This window comes from Myxine glutinosa, chromosome 4 (assembly GCF_964187855.1).
Source record: "Myxine glutinosa chromosome 4, kmMyxGlut1.1, whole genome shotgun sequence".
Classification (NCBI taxonomy): Eukaryota; Metazoa; Chordata; class Myxini; order Myxiniformes; family Myxinidae; genus Myxine; species Myxine glutinosa.
The window spans coordinates 27,284,906-27,300,543 of record NC_136264.1 but is presented as its reverse complement, the minus strand read 5'-3'; the positions used below and the strand labels follow the sequence as shown (position 1 = coordinate 27,300,543).

Sequence of the window (15,638 nt, the reverse complement as noted above, 5' to 3'; positions counted from 1 at the left end):
GCTCGAGACACACACACACACACACACACACACACACACACACACACACACACACACACACACACACACACACACACACACACACACACACACACACACACACACACACACCAAACCCCCCCCCCCCCCCCCACACACATACACATCCCTCCCCCAGTCCCCCTCCCCCCCCACATCCCCCCACCCCACACCCACACACACATCCAGACATGTCAATCCATGCACTGATTGCAAAAAAAGCGATTTTAAAAAGAAAATTAACCTGAAATTATAGACAGAATTATTGCAAAAGACAGAATCCCAGTGTGTACCAAGAACACACACAACATGCATTTTAAAGGCCATTTTCCCTGTGTTACGTGGTCCTCCCGGTAACTACCTGGTCTTGGTGACCCCCGGACCGTGGGAGGACCCCGCCAGAAAGATATATGATCTATACGCTTTCGTAATGCAATCAATATGGAAGACACAAACAATTCAGGTCAATAAGCAACCCCACACCAAGGATCCGGATTAATTAATAATATATTCTCAATCCATCAACAACCATCAACAATCCATCAACAATATTACTAAGATGGCCATCTCATATATTTCCCCCCTTTCCCCACTCACGACCCCTCAATAGTCACTGTCCCTCACAATGTTTCTGGGCCCCTCCAGACCAAGGGGAAGGTCGACTTCTCCGCACATGGGCGGTTGAATTGGACCCCTGGCTGACGTGCTCCAAACGTGCACGTCACGTACCGGAACAGCTGCTGCAGCGCACACCTCCTTGCAAAGCAAAGTGGGCAAAGCAAAGCGCGGCTCGCAAAGCGCGCGAGGCCCAAGGTGCGACCCGTACACGCCCTCGGAGGCGTCGAGGCGAACAGTGCCGGACGCTTGGTTCCTTCCAGGAAGCCACGGCAACCTGACACGTAACAGGCAATCACCCCGCGCAGGTAACTCCTCTCGCCAGACGGGCTTTTCAAACTCAGCGTTCCCAACGCTAATCAATATCGACACCGCTCGCGTCGGAGCTGGGCGAGAAAGAAGAAGATAGCCGCTTCTTCAGGACCTCGTGTCTTTTTTTCTTCTTCCGGTTCACCATCCCGTTTCCGGTCTCCTGTTATCAGGAGCGCCTCTAACCATTTAACCACAACAACCTTTAATTGAATAAACATTACTAAGCAATGACCTGAATAGTAATTCACCTAAATCCAGAATCCGTAACACCTGGTAGAGCAGGGGTTAGCCTTGCGGTCCCCATGACAATCTTCTCCATTTTGCCCTATTTTCTGCATCTCTCCTTGTTAACCCCCTTGCCTGCCTTTCTTATTCCACCATCTTTAGTCAAGTCTTTCTCGGTCTTCCCCATCTTCTACTTCCTTCGACATTCAATTCCATCACTCTTCTCAACCAGTCACTTTCATCCTTCCTCACCACATGACCAAACCATCTCAACCTGTTCCTCTTCACAGCATCAATCACAGGCTCTATTCCCATCATCTTTCGCAATTCATCATTTGTCTTCCTCTCTCTCAACGATACTCCGCACATCCGTCGAACCATTCGCATTTCCACCCTTTCCAACCTTCGTTGCTGCTCTACGTTCATTACCCATGTCTCGCTCCCATAAATCATAACACTTCTCACACATGCAGCATACACCTTTCCCTTCAGCTTCAACGACACTCCCCTCATCATCAGCACGCCACTCAATTCCCGAAACTTCTTCCATGCACATCTCACTCGAGCAACCGTTGCCCAGTCTGATCCACCTTCTCCATTCAGCATGTCTCCGAGGTAGCAAAATGTTTTCACACCTTCCAGCTTCACGCCGTCTCCAAGATCCAACTCAACATTTCCTCCATCTGCAGCTCCCTCTGTGCACACCTTACATTTGAATGTAGCTGCCACACTGGTTAATGACCCTCTCAGACCACTACATTTTTGATGAAACCACTCAGCGCACATTGTACACTGAATGGAGTTCACTCCGACACCCTTCCTACACACAGCACAGGGCCACCTTTCCGCAATCAACACCAGATCATCTGCATACAACAACTCCCACGGTAAACCCTCCTTTACGTTCTGAGCCAGCACCTCCATCACAGCTACAAATAGTAGTGGACTTAGTACCGACCCCTGATGCAGTCCCACCTTCACCTCAAACTCACCACTGTTCCCGTCCTTCGTCCTTACAGCTGTGCACGCTCCTTTGTACATTGCCATCACTACTCTGATCAACCTTTCCTCCACTCCTAACTTCCTCAATGCCTATGTCAATACTTTGCGTGGAACCCGATCGAATGCTTTCTCCAGATCAACAAACCCAAGAAACAACTTCTTCCTCTTCTCCATGTACTTGTCCTGCAACTGCCTCACAACGAAAAGCGCGTCTGTCGTTCCTCTTCCTGGCATAAATCCAAACTGCATTTCGTCGATCTTCACTTTCTTCCTTATCCTCCTGTCCAACACCCTTTCCAATACCTTCATTCCATGCTCCAATAACTTTATCGCTCGGTACGAGCCACACTCCAGAGGGTCACCTTTCCCCTTGTATAGAGGGACGAGGTGTGTACCCCGGTTTAGAATAGGTACACCGTATCCCTGCGCATCGAAGAGGCGACTAAGGGTTGGCGTCAGGAAGGGCATCCGGCCATAAAAACATTGCCTCAAACAGGGAACCATGATTGTCATGGGGCCCGCTAGGCTAACCCCCGCTCTAGCGGGGAAAATGGCCTTAAAAAAACGATCATTCATTCATTCATTCATATATTCATCTGAGAAGCAAAACGAGGTTTCTTCTTCTTTAGTTGCTCATAACTTTGTGTCGAATGCGATCAAGTTTTAAAAAGTCAGAATTTGACCAAATCTGTTTCATTTGTTTGTTAATATACCTCATCTATTGACAAATCTACAATTGGAATTTTATTTGAGGTTCAAATGACCGCGGGAGATCGTGTTATCATGATCCCGTCCTGGAAGGACAAAATAGTGCGTTTCTTCTTCTTTCAACAATAAAGACAGCTTCGAGACCGTACATCCAATCATCTTGAAATTTTGCACACTTCTTCCGCTTGATGAGAGCTCCATTGCATTAAAATTCAAGTCGATCAATGCAGTGGTTCAAGAGTTACAAGCTTTTAAAAATTTACCTTCCATTATTTATTGTGGCCAAACCATGTGACTTATCAAAACGTCTCAAGTAACATTGAAACATTCCCCCATGAGGAACATTTGTGTAAAGTTTCCACTCGATATCTTCACAAATTATGGAGGTGATACCATTTCTAGTTTGAGCTTAAAAACGTCATAACTCTGAAACCATGTGTCGGATGACATCGAGCTCAGAGGCTTTTTTGTTTGTCATGGGTGTGCGAATATGCATGCCAAGTTTGGGCTCGATCCGTTCAGCCGTTCCGGGGAAAAATGGTTTTTTGTGGTTTTTCACGTAAAACAAGATGGCGGCCGAACCATGTGACGTATGACTTCGAAATGTTTTGCATTCTGAGTTTTTTTTAACTAAGCATCTGGGGGAAAAATCCCATTTTTGGGGGAGAAATTTTTTTGTTTGACTAATTCTAACCTCTTAACATTAGCATTTTTAATATACCCAACACACGTCTTTTGTTCCCATTGAAGAGTTCTTTAGAATGAGCCATTCCTCAAATTTTTCCATTGAGCGGTTTCGGAGATAGAGGGGCAAAGTTGAATGTGTTTTACAAGATGGCGCCCATACCACGTGACCTATGACGTCATAATTAGCATTAAAAAATTCTACGAGCCGAGACGATCATTTGATGAAAATTTCCTGTCAATTTGACCAGCGGTTGCTGAGAACATTAATTATGAAATTTTCGGAGGTGCTAAATAGGGCGGAAGAATAATAAGAAAAACTCTAGCAGTAATAATAGGTTACTCTCCATTTCATGGAGAGTAAACCTAATAATAATAATAATAATAATAACAATAACAATAATAAACATTTTAACCAAAAAAATAATTGCCACAGAAAAGACTCGACTTGCATCTCAGTTAGGGCACCTCAATGTACAAAATGTAGGCTTTTATATGCAGGAATAACAGAAATAGTTTATATCTAACTATAAAATAAAAAGTGGGAAATTTAAGACTCGAGGGTGAGGAGGGGTTGTTATATATTTCGGTTATATCTATGGGAGACGGGTATTCACTTGTCACAACCGCTTCCTGGTAACGATAGCGGCAGCCATGTCGGTGACTAGTGAACACACAATCCAGGTTGGGGATTGTGACGTTGTGCAATCACTGCTGTATCCCCATGATTTGTCTGCCTTTGATGTATGTTCCATGCTTTGTTTTTACCAAATTAATCACAAAATGCATGCAAAGCCAGGTGTGGTTGTGGAACGGTGTCCCACTTAGCCCGAGAATACATAACCTGAAAATAAATTTGAGAACAAGTATTGAACATTACAGAGAAAAAGATGTAACCGTAGTTCAGATATTCATTTCACTTTAGTTTTACGTTGGCAACATACACCAAGAAAATGATATAAAATATTATCACAAAAGTAACTAGAACGGCACTCGGTGGAGCGCTTGCCTCCGCAAGGCTGAACAGTTTGCTATTTGTACCCCACTGATAGGCTGGAACTGGATTCGGACCTGAACCACAATCTAATCGCTTCTTCTTGTCACCTAACCAACTCATCCACAAAGTTTTGTCATAATCCTATATTTCAATGTGCTATATATCGCTATGTGCTATATACGTAGGCCAACCCCTGCTCTGCGGGAAAAAATGGCCTCTAGAGGTGGTTCTTCTTTCTACTCAATGTTGAAGAATCACTTTAAAATTGAATAACTCCCCTATCCCGATCCAGATCTTTACCAAAATGTAATCATTTCGTCCTCGTCACATACCCAGCATCTCCACCAAATTTCGTCAGAATCCGTCCACAACCTTTTGAGACATTGTGCTAAGCCAAACAAGCAAACAGGGGTGAAAACAACCTCCGTCCACCCTCGGTGGCAGAAATATAAATTCCATCTTGCTCATCAAACTTCTGCAGACTTTTCACAGGTCTTTAATGTTTCAAAACGTATTTGAGGTTACTTACACATACATAGGGGTGAGATCATGCTTTCGCTTCCCGCCCGTGCAAAGCACGAATACCTCGCTATAAATGCGAATGGTGTTTACGGAGTGGTGAGAAAATATCTCCAAGCGTAGCTACAGAGGAACTGGCTTGTTTTAACTGAGGATAACGACTGTACATGTCGCAAAAGTCTCTGTATAAATGTGTTCCCCCTCTTTGGGTGTGAAAAAAATCCAGAGAAAATTAAATTGAACCTTTTATTAGGTTTTAAAAGCAGTTTGTTGAAAGAAAGGCTTTGTCATCGAAAAAAGCCGATCCAAACATAACCGGGTTTCGTGGTCAGCAATTTATTTTTCTATTAACGACATCCATTAACTGGAAACAATGTTTATCCGGAACACTAATGGTCCTAACCATTGCAGATAAAAGATGTTCTACTGTATTACCAATTCAATGATCTGGTAATTAAATCACCAGGTTGGAGTGGTGTTAAACTCCATCCCAGATCGCACCTGATTCTGTGGCGTGAAGAAGAACTGCGGACCCGTGCCAGTGGTGGAAAACGTGGGAACGAAGGGCATGGCGAGATTCAGGGTCGTGTGAGGTTGAGACCCCGTAGGATACATGGCAGGGTTGGGTGCTGTCTGGATTCCACGCAGTTGCTGCTGTGTACCAGGGACACGTGCACCACTGTTTTGTGGCAACGTACGTGGCTGCATGAACTAGGAGGGGTGGTGGGAGGAACAATAGAGTATAAGAATTAAGGAGGAACAAACATTGATGCAGAGATACGAGAAAAGCGACAAGATACAAGAAAACATTCTGAAAGCAAGTAGAGAGTAGTTCTCTCTCTCCACCCCCGTCCCCCACCCACATGCGCGCACGCAAACACGCACACACACACACACACACACACACACACACACACACACACACACACAATTACGTCGTTAAGCCAATGTCAATGTGTTCCAAAAAAGACCTTGTGTCACCTCTCATATATCCCACTCTTTGCTAGATTTTTATCAAGTACAGTATATCCCACAACTTGCTCTGCCTATGCTCCCTACCTCTTGAAGGTGACTGTTCTCCGGCAGCATGCAGGGAACCACCAAGGTACCAACCAACTTGTCCGGCAGTTTAATTGGGGCAAATTGGTCTGGCCTGCAGTCCACCCTCTCTTCCGCTGACTGGTCTACCATCGCTCCATCTCTGGACATATGACACGGCCTGGGACTAACATCTCAACACAATACCTTCTACTTCACGTCTCCAGCTACCCTGTCTAACATATTGTCTGATACAACAATTCGTGCAAGGGAGCCAATTGCAAGAAACCATTTGGTCTTTTCAACCTGCAAAGATAACCTCAATGATGCGAAACGAAGGTCTCCCCATAAAGCTCAAAACAGTCGTGCCTCTGCCTTCAGATGTGCCAGACTACCTGAGGAATAAACTGACAGGTTTCTCCCCATCCTCTCTTGTGCTCTACACCCCTATAATCTGGCATTCTTCATGGTAGTATTCTGGGTACAATCCTGTTTTTGATGTACATCAATGACCGTCCCTGGAAAATCCACTGCGTCAATTGGTCTAGCTTACAAGTCTAGCTTATGGAAGATAGCTCAACCCTTCAGCAGACAAGCTGCAGAAACATCTCTTTTTGCTGACCTTGAGAAAGGAGCTACCTGAAGCATGTGCTAATGCAGGTAAGACCCATATTCTCATTTTCCTCCTCAATAAGGATAGGTTGACAAATCTCCCAAAATATTTCTGTTCCCAACTTCTGGGAGAGGTAGTCTTTGGCGCTCCCAGGTGTCACGATCTGCTACATCCTTTCTTGGAGAGAGCACATCTCCAAGCTGGCCTCCAAAGCCTGACACTGCCTCAGAATTCCCAGCAGAGTCAGGTTCTCCCTTTGCCATCCTCAGCTTTTTGCAAGTGGCATGGTATATGGCTGCCCCATTATGGACTGGTGCTGCTGCTTTCACATTACTCCCCTTGAGCATGGCGTCTCAGACCATCCATGTCGATGACATATCACGGTAGAAGGCCAAGTCTCACGGTCTGCTCTGTTGCTTGCTTGCCTTGGTCTTTTGGAGCACCTATTGTAGGTCTTGCTCCTATTGCCCTCACCTCCAGTTCGTGCAGGCTGCAACAGAAAACCTTACTTTGTCACCTTCCCAAAGTCTAAATTTAACGATAGCCTTCATTCATTCATCACCCTCTCATCTCATCTGTGGGACTGACTTTGAGTCTGCTCTCTCATGCTTTTACCTCTCATGCTTTTATCATAGTCTTGTAATCTTTCCCCCACCACCACTTCACGACCTCTCCCATTTCTCCTTGAGAGTTATGTTACAACTGCTCAGAGGCAGCCTCACACCACTTCCCTCAGCAGTGCTTTGAGCCGTGCTGTTGTGCATTCTTGTCGTCTTGTTTCCTCAGTGTCTGCTGACACCTTATACCATCTGTTCTGCTCTTCCATGAGCTTTGATGCCTTTATTAAAAGAAAAAAAAAGAAAAAGCAAATACACATACATCGATTTTAAGGTGAATGTTTTCATGGTTTTATACTTCTTTTCACAAAGACCACCTTAAGTGACTCAGGAACAGTCCCATACTCCAAAGGGATCACACCGAGGCATGTGCACTGTGGATATCAGATACCAAAAACTTGCACTATTTCTTAACTCAAGGTCCCAGGATGAATAATGCTACTTTTAAAGCATAAACCCAGTGGCGGCAGCACGATTGGACAGAAACAGGTCAGTAGGACAATATGAAATGGCGCCGTGTGATACGACCAACTTGAGCTTGCCTTTTAACCTTACCATCTCCAAAACATCGTTGAAGAAAATCCACAGCATACATCTGTTACATTATAGAATCGTTATACCAAGCTATCTTCAAATTAGATTGGCCGTAGAAAACCTGCGTGAATGCAACCAGCGCAAGATCCCAACGTGGGCACACTCAACAAGCAAATTACCACATGCAAGAGATGCCCGTTTGTCAACAACAAGGCATTTCAGCTCAATAGTTCATATAATTAAAGGACGGACGTCTTTCCTTTCTATTTTACTTAACATCTCCCCATGCTTACATTTAGGCAATTATTTTTTAAGACCATTTAGGTTGTCAGGCTGTAAAAAAAAAAAAAAAAACTAAATATCAATACATTATATTATATTTATGCCGGTCAAGAGTTTAAAAAGATCAAAGCAAAGCAAACATTTTCTTGCTAAGACCCAGGCCTAAAAAAAAGAAGAGGCATTACACGTGGCTTACTCATTATTTTCTGCTCTCATTGGTATACATCAGAAAGGTACCCTTCCGTGGTGGGGTGGGGTGGAGTACGGCAATCTTACTATTGATTTTTATGCTCCAAAAACATCTGTCCTCGAGGGTGGTTGAACAACACCCAACGACTTCACACATGGAAAGATGTACCTTTGCATTTTGACAGCATATGCCAAAGGCATAGGCAAAGCTCAGCAAACGACCAAGGCAAATGATTTTGCAGCACAGCATAACCCAGTGCCTGTGAGACATGGCTCTGAGTACATAAATGATGCTTTCTCAACAAACTTAGGAAAATATATATATAAACCTTAAATTGATGCATCAGTTTTGCAAAAGTTCGACTTCAGGCTAGTCAACATTAATCAACTTGGAAACGGTTATTCAAATTCATTCCCCCGAACCAAGACACCACCTTGCTGCAAAAATGTTTACAGTCTACAAGTTATTATGGCCATGTACCAATTGTGGGAGCTGGCAGGATGGCCTAGACTAGAGGTATGTACTTTGCCTTTAAGCTGTCTATCCTGGGTTTTAATCTCCGCCCAGTTATAAACAGTCACTACTGTGTTTCACAGGCAGGGTGATACATCATTGTGTGCCATCCCTTGGATGGATGTTGAACAGACGTGCCGTCTACCGGCATTTGTTGGTGGACAATTATGATCCCACGGTGTCCTTTGTGAAGAGTAGGCCAGTTAGTCGCCAGCACCATGAAAACTAGAACGGCACTCTTCTACGTCGTGACGTCGACTGATATACCTCCGCCTACATTATTACATCATCGGACATACTTGTACCAAATTTGATTTAAATCCCTTCAGCTGATCTCAAGTATCACATTTTTAACTGACATGACCTTTGACACCAAAATGTAATTAGTTCATCTTTGCAAAATAATATCTACTTCTACCAAGTTTGGTCAAAACCCCATCACTGGGTCACAAGTTAGCTGGGTAACAGAATTTTTACCTAACGGGACCTCTGATCTCTTGCCCCCATAATCACATCAGTTCATCTTTGCATCAATATAATACTTACACCAAGTTTGACTTAGCCGTTCTTAAGTTATCACGGTAATGAAAACCTATCACGGACGCATGGACAGGCAACCCGAAAACATTCTGGTGACTTCTTCAGTCATTCGACTTCGTTGGTGGAGGCATTATGTTTTCGGGTAAAATTACAAATTTCTACCTGAACCACTTAGTCAAGCCTGGAAAGCTGGTTCGTGAAAGACTTGGGTTCCCCAAAAAGTTCCCCATGCCAACCACACAAGTGTGGGAATCATTGTGGCCGTGGTGGAAGAAGAAGAAGATACCAGAGATATGAAAACCATACATTTTTTTTGGCCAATCTCAAACAGACTTAGCACATGTACACAAGGGGGTAGGGATGGTCAGAAGGATTAGAGTGATCCCAACTCAACTTACAGAAGGGGATCTGGGCTGGAGCAGACATTAAACAAGGTTGAACGAGCAAAAAGTCAAGAGCGTCAAAACATGAAATCCTAGTCATTATGGCAAGGCACAAAGGCATAAAAAGGTTTCAAAGAGGCTAAAAATGAGCATAGCATGCTGTTTGAAGTTTGTTTTATTTTGAGTGGTGACACCATGAAGTATAGTTTCATCAATGAATCCATCATCCCAATCTGGATTTCCTCCAATTTCATTCCCATCTCTTTTACAGCAGGTGCAATCAATCGCTGGCACAGGTAAACAGCGATGATCGGTGGTCTACGAGATGGCAGAATAAAATGATCACAGACTCAGACATGTCCTTGCATGTACCGCCAAGGCATGTTGATGCTAGATTAAAAGATTAGATATTTACACCTGCAAGAAAAATTGTATCCAGGGCAATAAGACATGGATGTACAAAAAGAGGCAACTCTGCAAAATTACGGCACTCTTTTCAGACATGCAGCCAAGAAAAGAGGTATGAAGATGGAGACCATTTCGCCAATTAACAGATAAATTTACTTATTTCAAATACATGAGACATAATATATCTCTTCAATATAAATAATATAAATATAATACATCTTCATAATATAAATAGATCTCTTCCAGCACGTCTGTGCCAGGCCTGCATGGCTCCGTCCTCACAGCTATAACGAAAGCATGATGAAATTTGCCTGAACTCACTTTTCAAAGGTTCAGCAGTATAAAGTTCAAGTTGGAATCTCACTATCATTGCGGCAATGTTGAAACGACATAATGTACACGTTTGATATTTGACATCAGGAAGGGTACCAGGGCATCGACGAGTAACAAATGTAACCGTTATTTAAGGATTCAGAGAAGAAATGGGGGACTATAGACCTGATAATTTAACTTCAGTTGTGGGGAAGAGGAACCATTTTGATAAATATAAATTAAAGGTAGTCAGCAAGTATTACTAAAGTGAGATCATGTATAACATTTATTGGAGTTCCATGAAGCAAGTTCCGATTGAGTATATGAGGGAATGGCAGTGGACATAGTATACAGGGTGTTTCAAAAAAAAAAAGTGGACGATTTGAACAGCCTGATATTCTAACGTTTCTAATGCTATACACTTCTCTCTTGCAGGTTATGGTGGTGGTGGTATGCAATATCTACCAGGTAGTCAGTAAGACCCTATGTTAACTATGGTGTTCAGTGGAACAAAAAGTGAAAATCGTGACTTTGTGGTTTGAGACAAAATCCTATGTGCAGGTGCACCAACGATAATGTCAGTATTACAATGTTCACATCTGTAATGGAACGTCCGATGGGAGCATTCAGCGGCTTGTGGAGCACTTCCAAGCACATGGAAGCGTGAAAAATCAAAATAAAGGCAAAAATGGCACCCACCAAGCGTTACCAAGGACCAAGGGAACATTGATCTTGTGAGAGATTCTGCTATTAAAATTCCGAAGAAATCCCACCATCGGCATTCCCAAAAACTGGCGATGTGAGCCTCATCTGTGTGGCGCATTCTCACTTCTGAACTCAAACTCTACAGTCTACACCTACATCATATCTGTGAGGCATAAACTAACTCTGAATGAAATGACAAGACGAGACGAGTAGCAATGTGTGATTGGTTCAGTGACTGAATGGAAAGGTACCAAATTAGATCAACTCCTTGTGGTTCTGTGATGGAGCACACTTCCATTTGAATGGGGTTATCAACAATCACAACATCTTCTGCGGCTTAACCACTCCACCAAACACTCCAACAAAATGGGTGATAAGGAAAGGCTGGCTTGGCAAGCGATAGCAAGCTGATTGCTTTTGCTTGAAATGGCTGAAAATATTCGGGACACCACCTCTTAAATACATTACAATATACGCAATCTGGGTCCATCATCTAGCGAGAGGGAATTTTTAAAACAGATCGCAGGTACATTGGAGTGACACCCTACCCCATGGAAGTATGTATCAAGTTTAAAATTATTATTCAATTAAATAAAAAAGACTGCAGAAAGAAAACACAAGTAACTTTTAAAAACAAAATCTTACAAAAGAGAAAAGTTGTTGTATTGGAGCCCCCTCCCTCCACTGCACACAATTTTTTTTTTTAATCAAAACAATATTCAACAGCTCAAGGCAAAAGAGTGGAAATACACCTCATGGTGAAAGTGTAGTACATATGGAACTGCCCTTTACAGTTAGGTCAAAAAGAAACAAACAAACAGTCATCTATCTATAATTCCAGTAATCTCTGTATGTGTGTTTGTTTGTTTGTTTGTTTGTCTGTGACCGCTGTTTCTCGACAACCACGGGTCCGATATACTTGAAACTTGCCAGGTATATTGCTGGGGACCCGAGGATGTGCCTTTTCAAGGTTTCATATTAATCGGACAATTACTTACCGAGCTATGTCCAAAAAACGATTCAACCAATCAGAGAGCAGCGAGCTATCGCGTGTGCCGAACGTGGCGAACACACTCTGCCTCGGACGGCACATTTGAGAGCGTATTCATTTATTTCACGTTGGCAAACTATGTTGCCGCTATGTTGGCGTTAAACTATGTTTTAAAACTAATTAAAACCATTTCATGTAAATAGAGGGGGGGGGGGGGGGATTGTCACTGTACTCGCAAGCCGTTCGCCGTTCGCTTTGGCGTTGCGAATGGACCAAAACATTTCATGGACCAAACCATTTCATGTAAAGCGTTCGCCGTTCGCTTTGGCGTTGCGAATGGACCAAAACATTTCATGGAAATAGAGGGGGGGGGGGGGGATTGTCACCATACTCGCACCCACGTACCCACGTACCCACGTACGGGCATTGCACCCACGTACGGGCATGCCCTAGTTATATCAAAATGAAATACTACTAACAATCACATTTTAAAATTTAACGTTTTACATACCTGCTTCACCCACCCCCCCCCCCCCCCCCCCCAACCACATAACCACATATCATACCATGACATCACAAACATCCATGCACGCTATAGATTATATACCGTGGGGTGCAAAAGTATGAGTGCACTTAAAACAATGCCAATCTTTCTCAAATGACAATTTCGAACACTAATTTGTCATGATATTGAAGAAATATATCCATATTCTTTAATTTATTACAGTTATTATTGCCTGACACTATATCTTGGAATAAATGAAGGGTGAGTACATTCGAGAGAGAAATTAAACAAATGTGAGCAGCTTGACTATGCTCTGGAATCCATCACAACGCTGTTGGGAAAAGATTAACTCAAACAAAATCCATAAACTAAAATAATCCCAAATGGAGTGGAGGGAGTTCTCAAGTCAAAAGGTCACACTGATTATACCCACAGATTTGATTATTCTTATTATAATAATTCAGTGTTGATTATATCCTTAAGAGTTCATGGAAATCCCTTTAAATTGTTTTTGGTTTCATATTACGATATATTTTGTTATCATGTCTCGATCAAAAGACTTCCTACTTTGCTCATACTGAAGTGTGTGTGTGTGTGTGTGTGTGTGTGTGTGTGTGTGTGTGTGTGTGTGTGTGTGTGTGTGTGTGTGTGTGTGTGTGTGTGTGTGTGTGTGTGTGTGTGTGTGTGTGTGTGTGTGTGTGTGTGTGTGTGTGTGTGTGTGTGTGTGTGTGTGAGTGAGAGAGAGAGAGAGAGAAACACCAAATACGCCCAAACTACTGGGCCAAGTACCAAAAAACTTGACACAAACCAAATTGGACCTCCTGTTGAACATCGCGCTACTTGTTTTTTTATGACCATGGCTAATAATGAGAACGCTAAAACACCTTCAAAATTACATTCTGGCTGTTTGTAGACGTGGCCCAAACTTCACCCATTCCCGCCCCACCCTCCCGCCTCGCTTTTCCGTGTTTTGGGTACTTTCTCGCCCTCACGTTTTCCTCCCAATTTGGAAACTGAGACGACTTGAGTTGTGTTGTTTTGTCAAGGTTTTTCCTTTCTGGGGTGAGTTTCTTGTTTTGTTTTATTTTATTTTTTTATCAGAGTTAACCCCTTAAATAGTATTTCACCATTTGGTGTTCCCTTGTCCAGATGTTTTTCATTTGTCTGATGGGGCCTCCCTCAGTGGTTCCCATGTGTTATTAATGGGTGTTCATGAGTGACTTGCCTGGCCAGTTTGAACATTTTCTGCAGTCAGTGCCTCCCCTACAACCTCCCCCCCAACTTGGGCATGCTTTGGAGGTGGCGTGATGTCCTCTTTGGATCGTTTTGTGAAGACCCATCGGGGTGTGCTGGACATCCCAGTGGGTGCGTCCATCCAGGTGTCGTCATTCCTCTCGGAAGGGGTGGTGGTAATGTGGCACAGTTTATTCCCCGGTTCGGAAGTGTGGGACTCATGTGAAAATTCCGTTGCCTGGCTGAGATGAGTATTTTGAAGAAGTTTGTCATAAATAAAAACATGTTTTTATGGGAGTCACTTCATCTTGTTGATGTCTTTTTCAAAAGCCTAAAACATACTTTGACAACAAGTGTATTCATTTGAATCCTGTGTCCAGATCCTGGTGGAGTGATGCAGTACATTATCCCCAAGGTGTTTGCATTCGGGTGGAAGGGCTCTGTGGCTGGAGGTTGAACCCTGCTTGCCACCCCCTCAGGATTGTTGAGGTCAATTGTTGTTTGTCTGATCCAGCCACACCTCCCTCTCTGTGTCCCCTGCTCAGCTGCTGTCCCCAACCACACCCTGGCAGTTATCCTGCATGCCGCCCTTCTCATTTTTGTCCCCACCCCCACACATACCCAGCCTTCCTGACCCCCTTTTGTTTCCCCCCGCCCCCTCCCCTGCCACCCTTCTCATAGCCCTCCCCAGAGCAACGCCGGGTACCCCTTCTAGTATGTGTATGTATGTATGTATATACATACATATATGTGTGTAACCAGTGGAAATATAGTAACCAGTGGAAACTTGAAGTTTGCAACCCTGCCGAAAGGGTTGTAAAATGGAAGGATCACTTTGCAAACCTTCTAGGACAGTCCCCAACTATGATCATAGCCCCTACTCATACAGTTGTAAATGAGGTACTGCCAATTGACACAGGAAACTTCACAATAAAAGAACTAATAACAGTAACAAAATCATTGGCCAACAACAAAGCATCGGGTATTGACGGATTTCCACCCGGAGATTTGGAAAAGTGGTGCACTCGACGCAGCTACTCGAAATCTGTAACAGAGCCTTGTCTGGGAATAAACCAATTCAGTGGTCAAATAGTGAAATCGTACCGTTCCCGAAGAAAGGGGATCTAAACGTTGAAAAGAACTATCGCGGAATAAGCCAAACTTGTATCTCTGCAAAAATCTACAACAAACTGCTCTTATACATGATAAGACCGCACATCGAGCCATTATTGCGCAACAATCCAAACGGGGTTCGCCCAAACAGATCAGCAACAGCACAAATCCTTGCACTCCGAAGAATCACTGAAGAGATAAAAGCAAAGCATCTACCTGCGATACTAACTTTCATTGATTTTCACAAGGCATTTGATTCTAGACACCGTGAAAAAAAGCTTGAGATCCTGATTGCATATGGCATTCCTCCAAAATCGTGAACGCCATAGGTATTATGTATCAGGATAAACCAGCTCGCGTACGCTCACCCGACGACAAAAGGTTTCTTCCAAATACTAGCCGGAGTTCTCCAGAGGGACACTCTCGCTCCCTTCCTCTTCATCATCACTCTCAACTTTGCTCTACGATCAGCAATCAACGGTTAAGTGCAGCCAGGATTTCCCCTAAATCAGAGACGCAGCAGACGTTGCCTGGCGACCACCATCACAGATACTGATTTCGGCGATTATATTAGCCTTCTC

General features: G+C 43.5%; 1 protein-coding gene across 17 annotated transcripts in view; it reads right to left on the bottom strand.

Moving 5' to 3' along the window:
• The window catches only part of LOC137424531 (eukaryotic translation initiation factor 4 gamma 3), a 269,017-nt gene that overhangs the window by 185,675 nt on the left and 67,704 nt on the right, over positions 1-15,638 (bottom strand). For all 17 annotated transcript variants that reach the window (XM_078775553.1, XM_078775566.1, XM_078775569.1 and 14 more), the window contains one exon: positions 5,582-5,791. In XM_078775553.1, the coding sequence (XP_078631679.1) occupies positions 5,582-5,791 (210 nt within the window). The remainder of the gene's footprint in view (positions 1-5,581; positions 5,792-15,638) is intronic.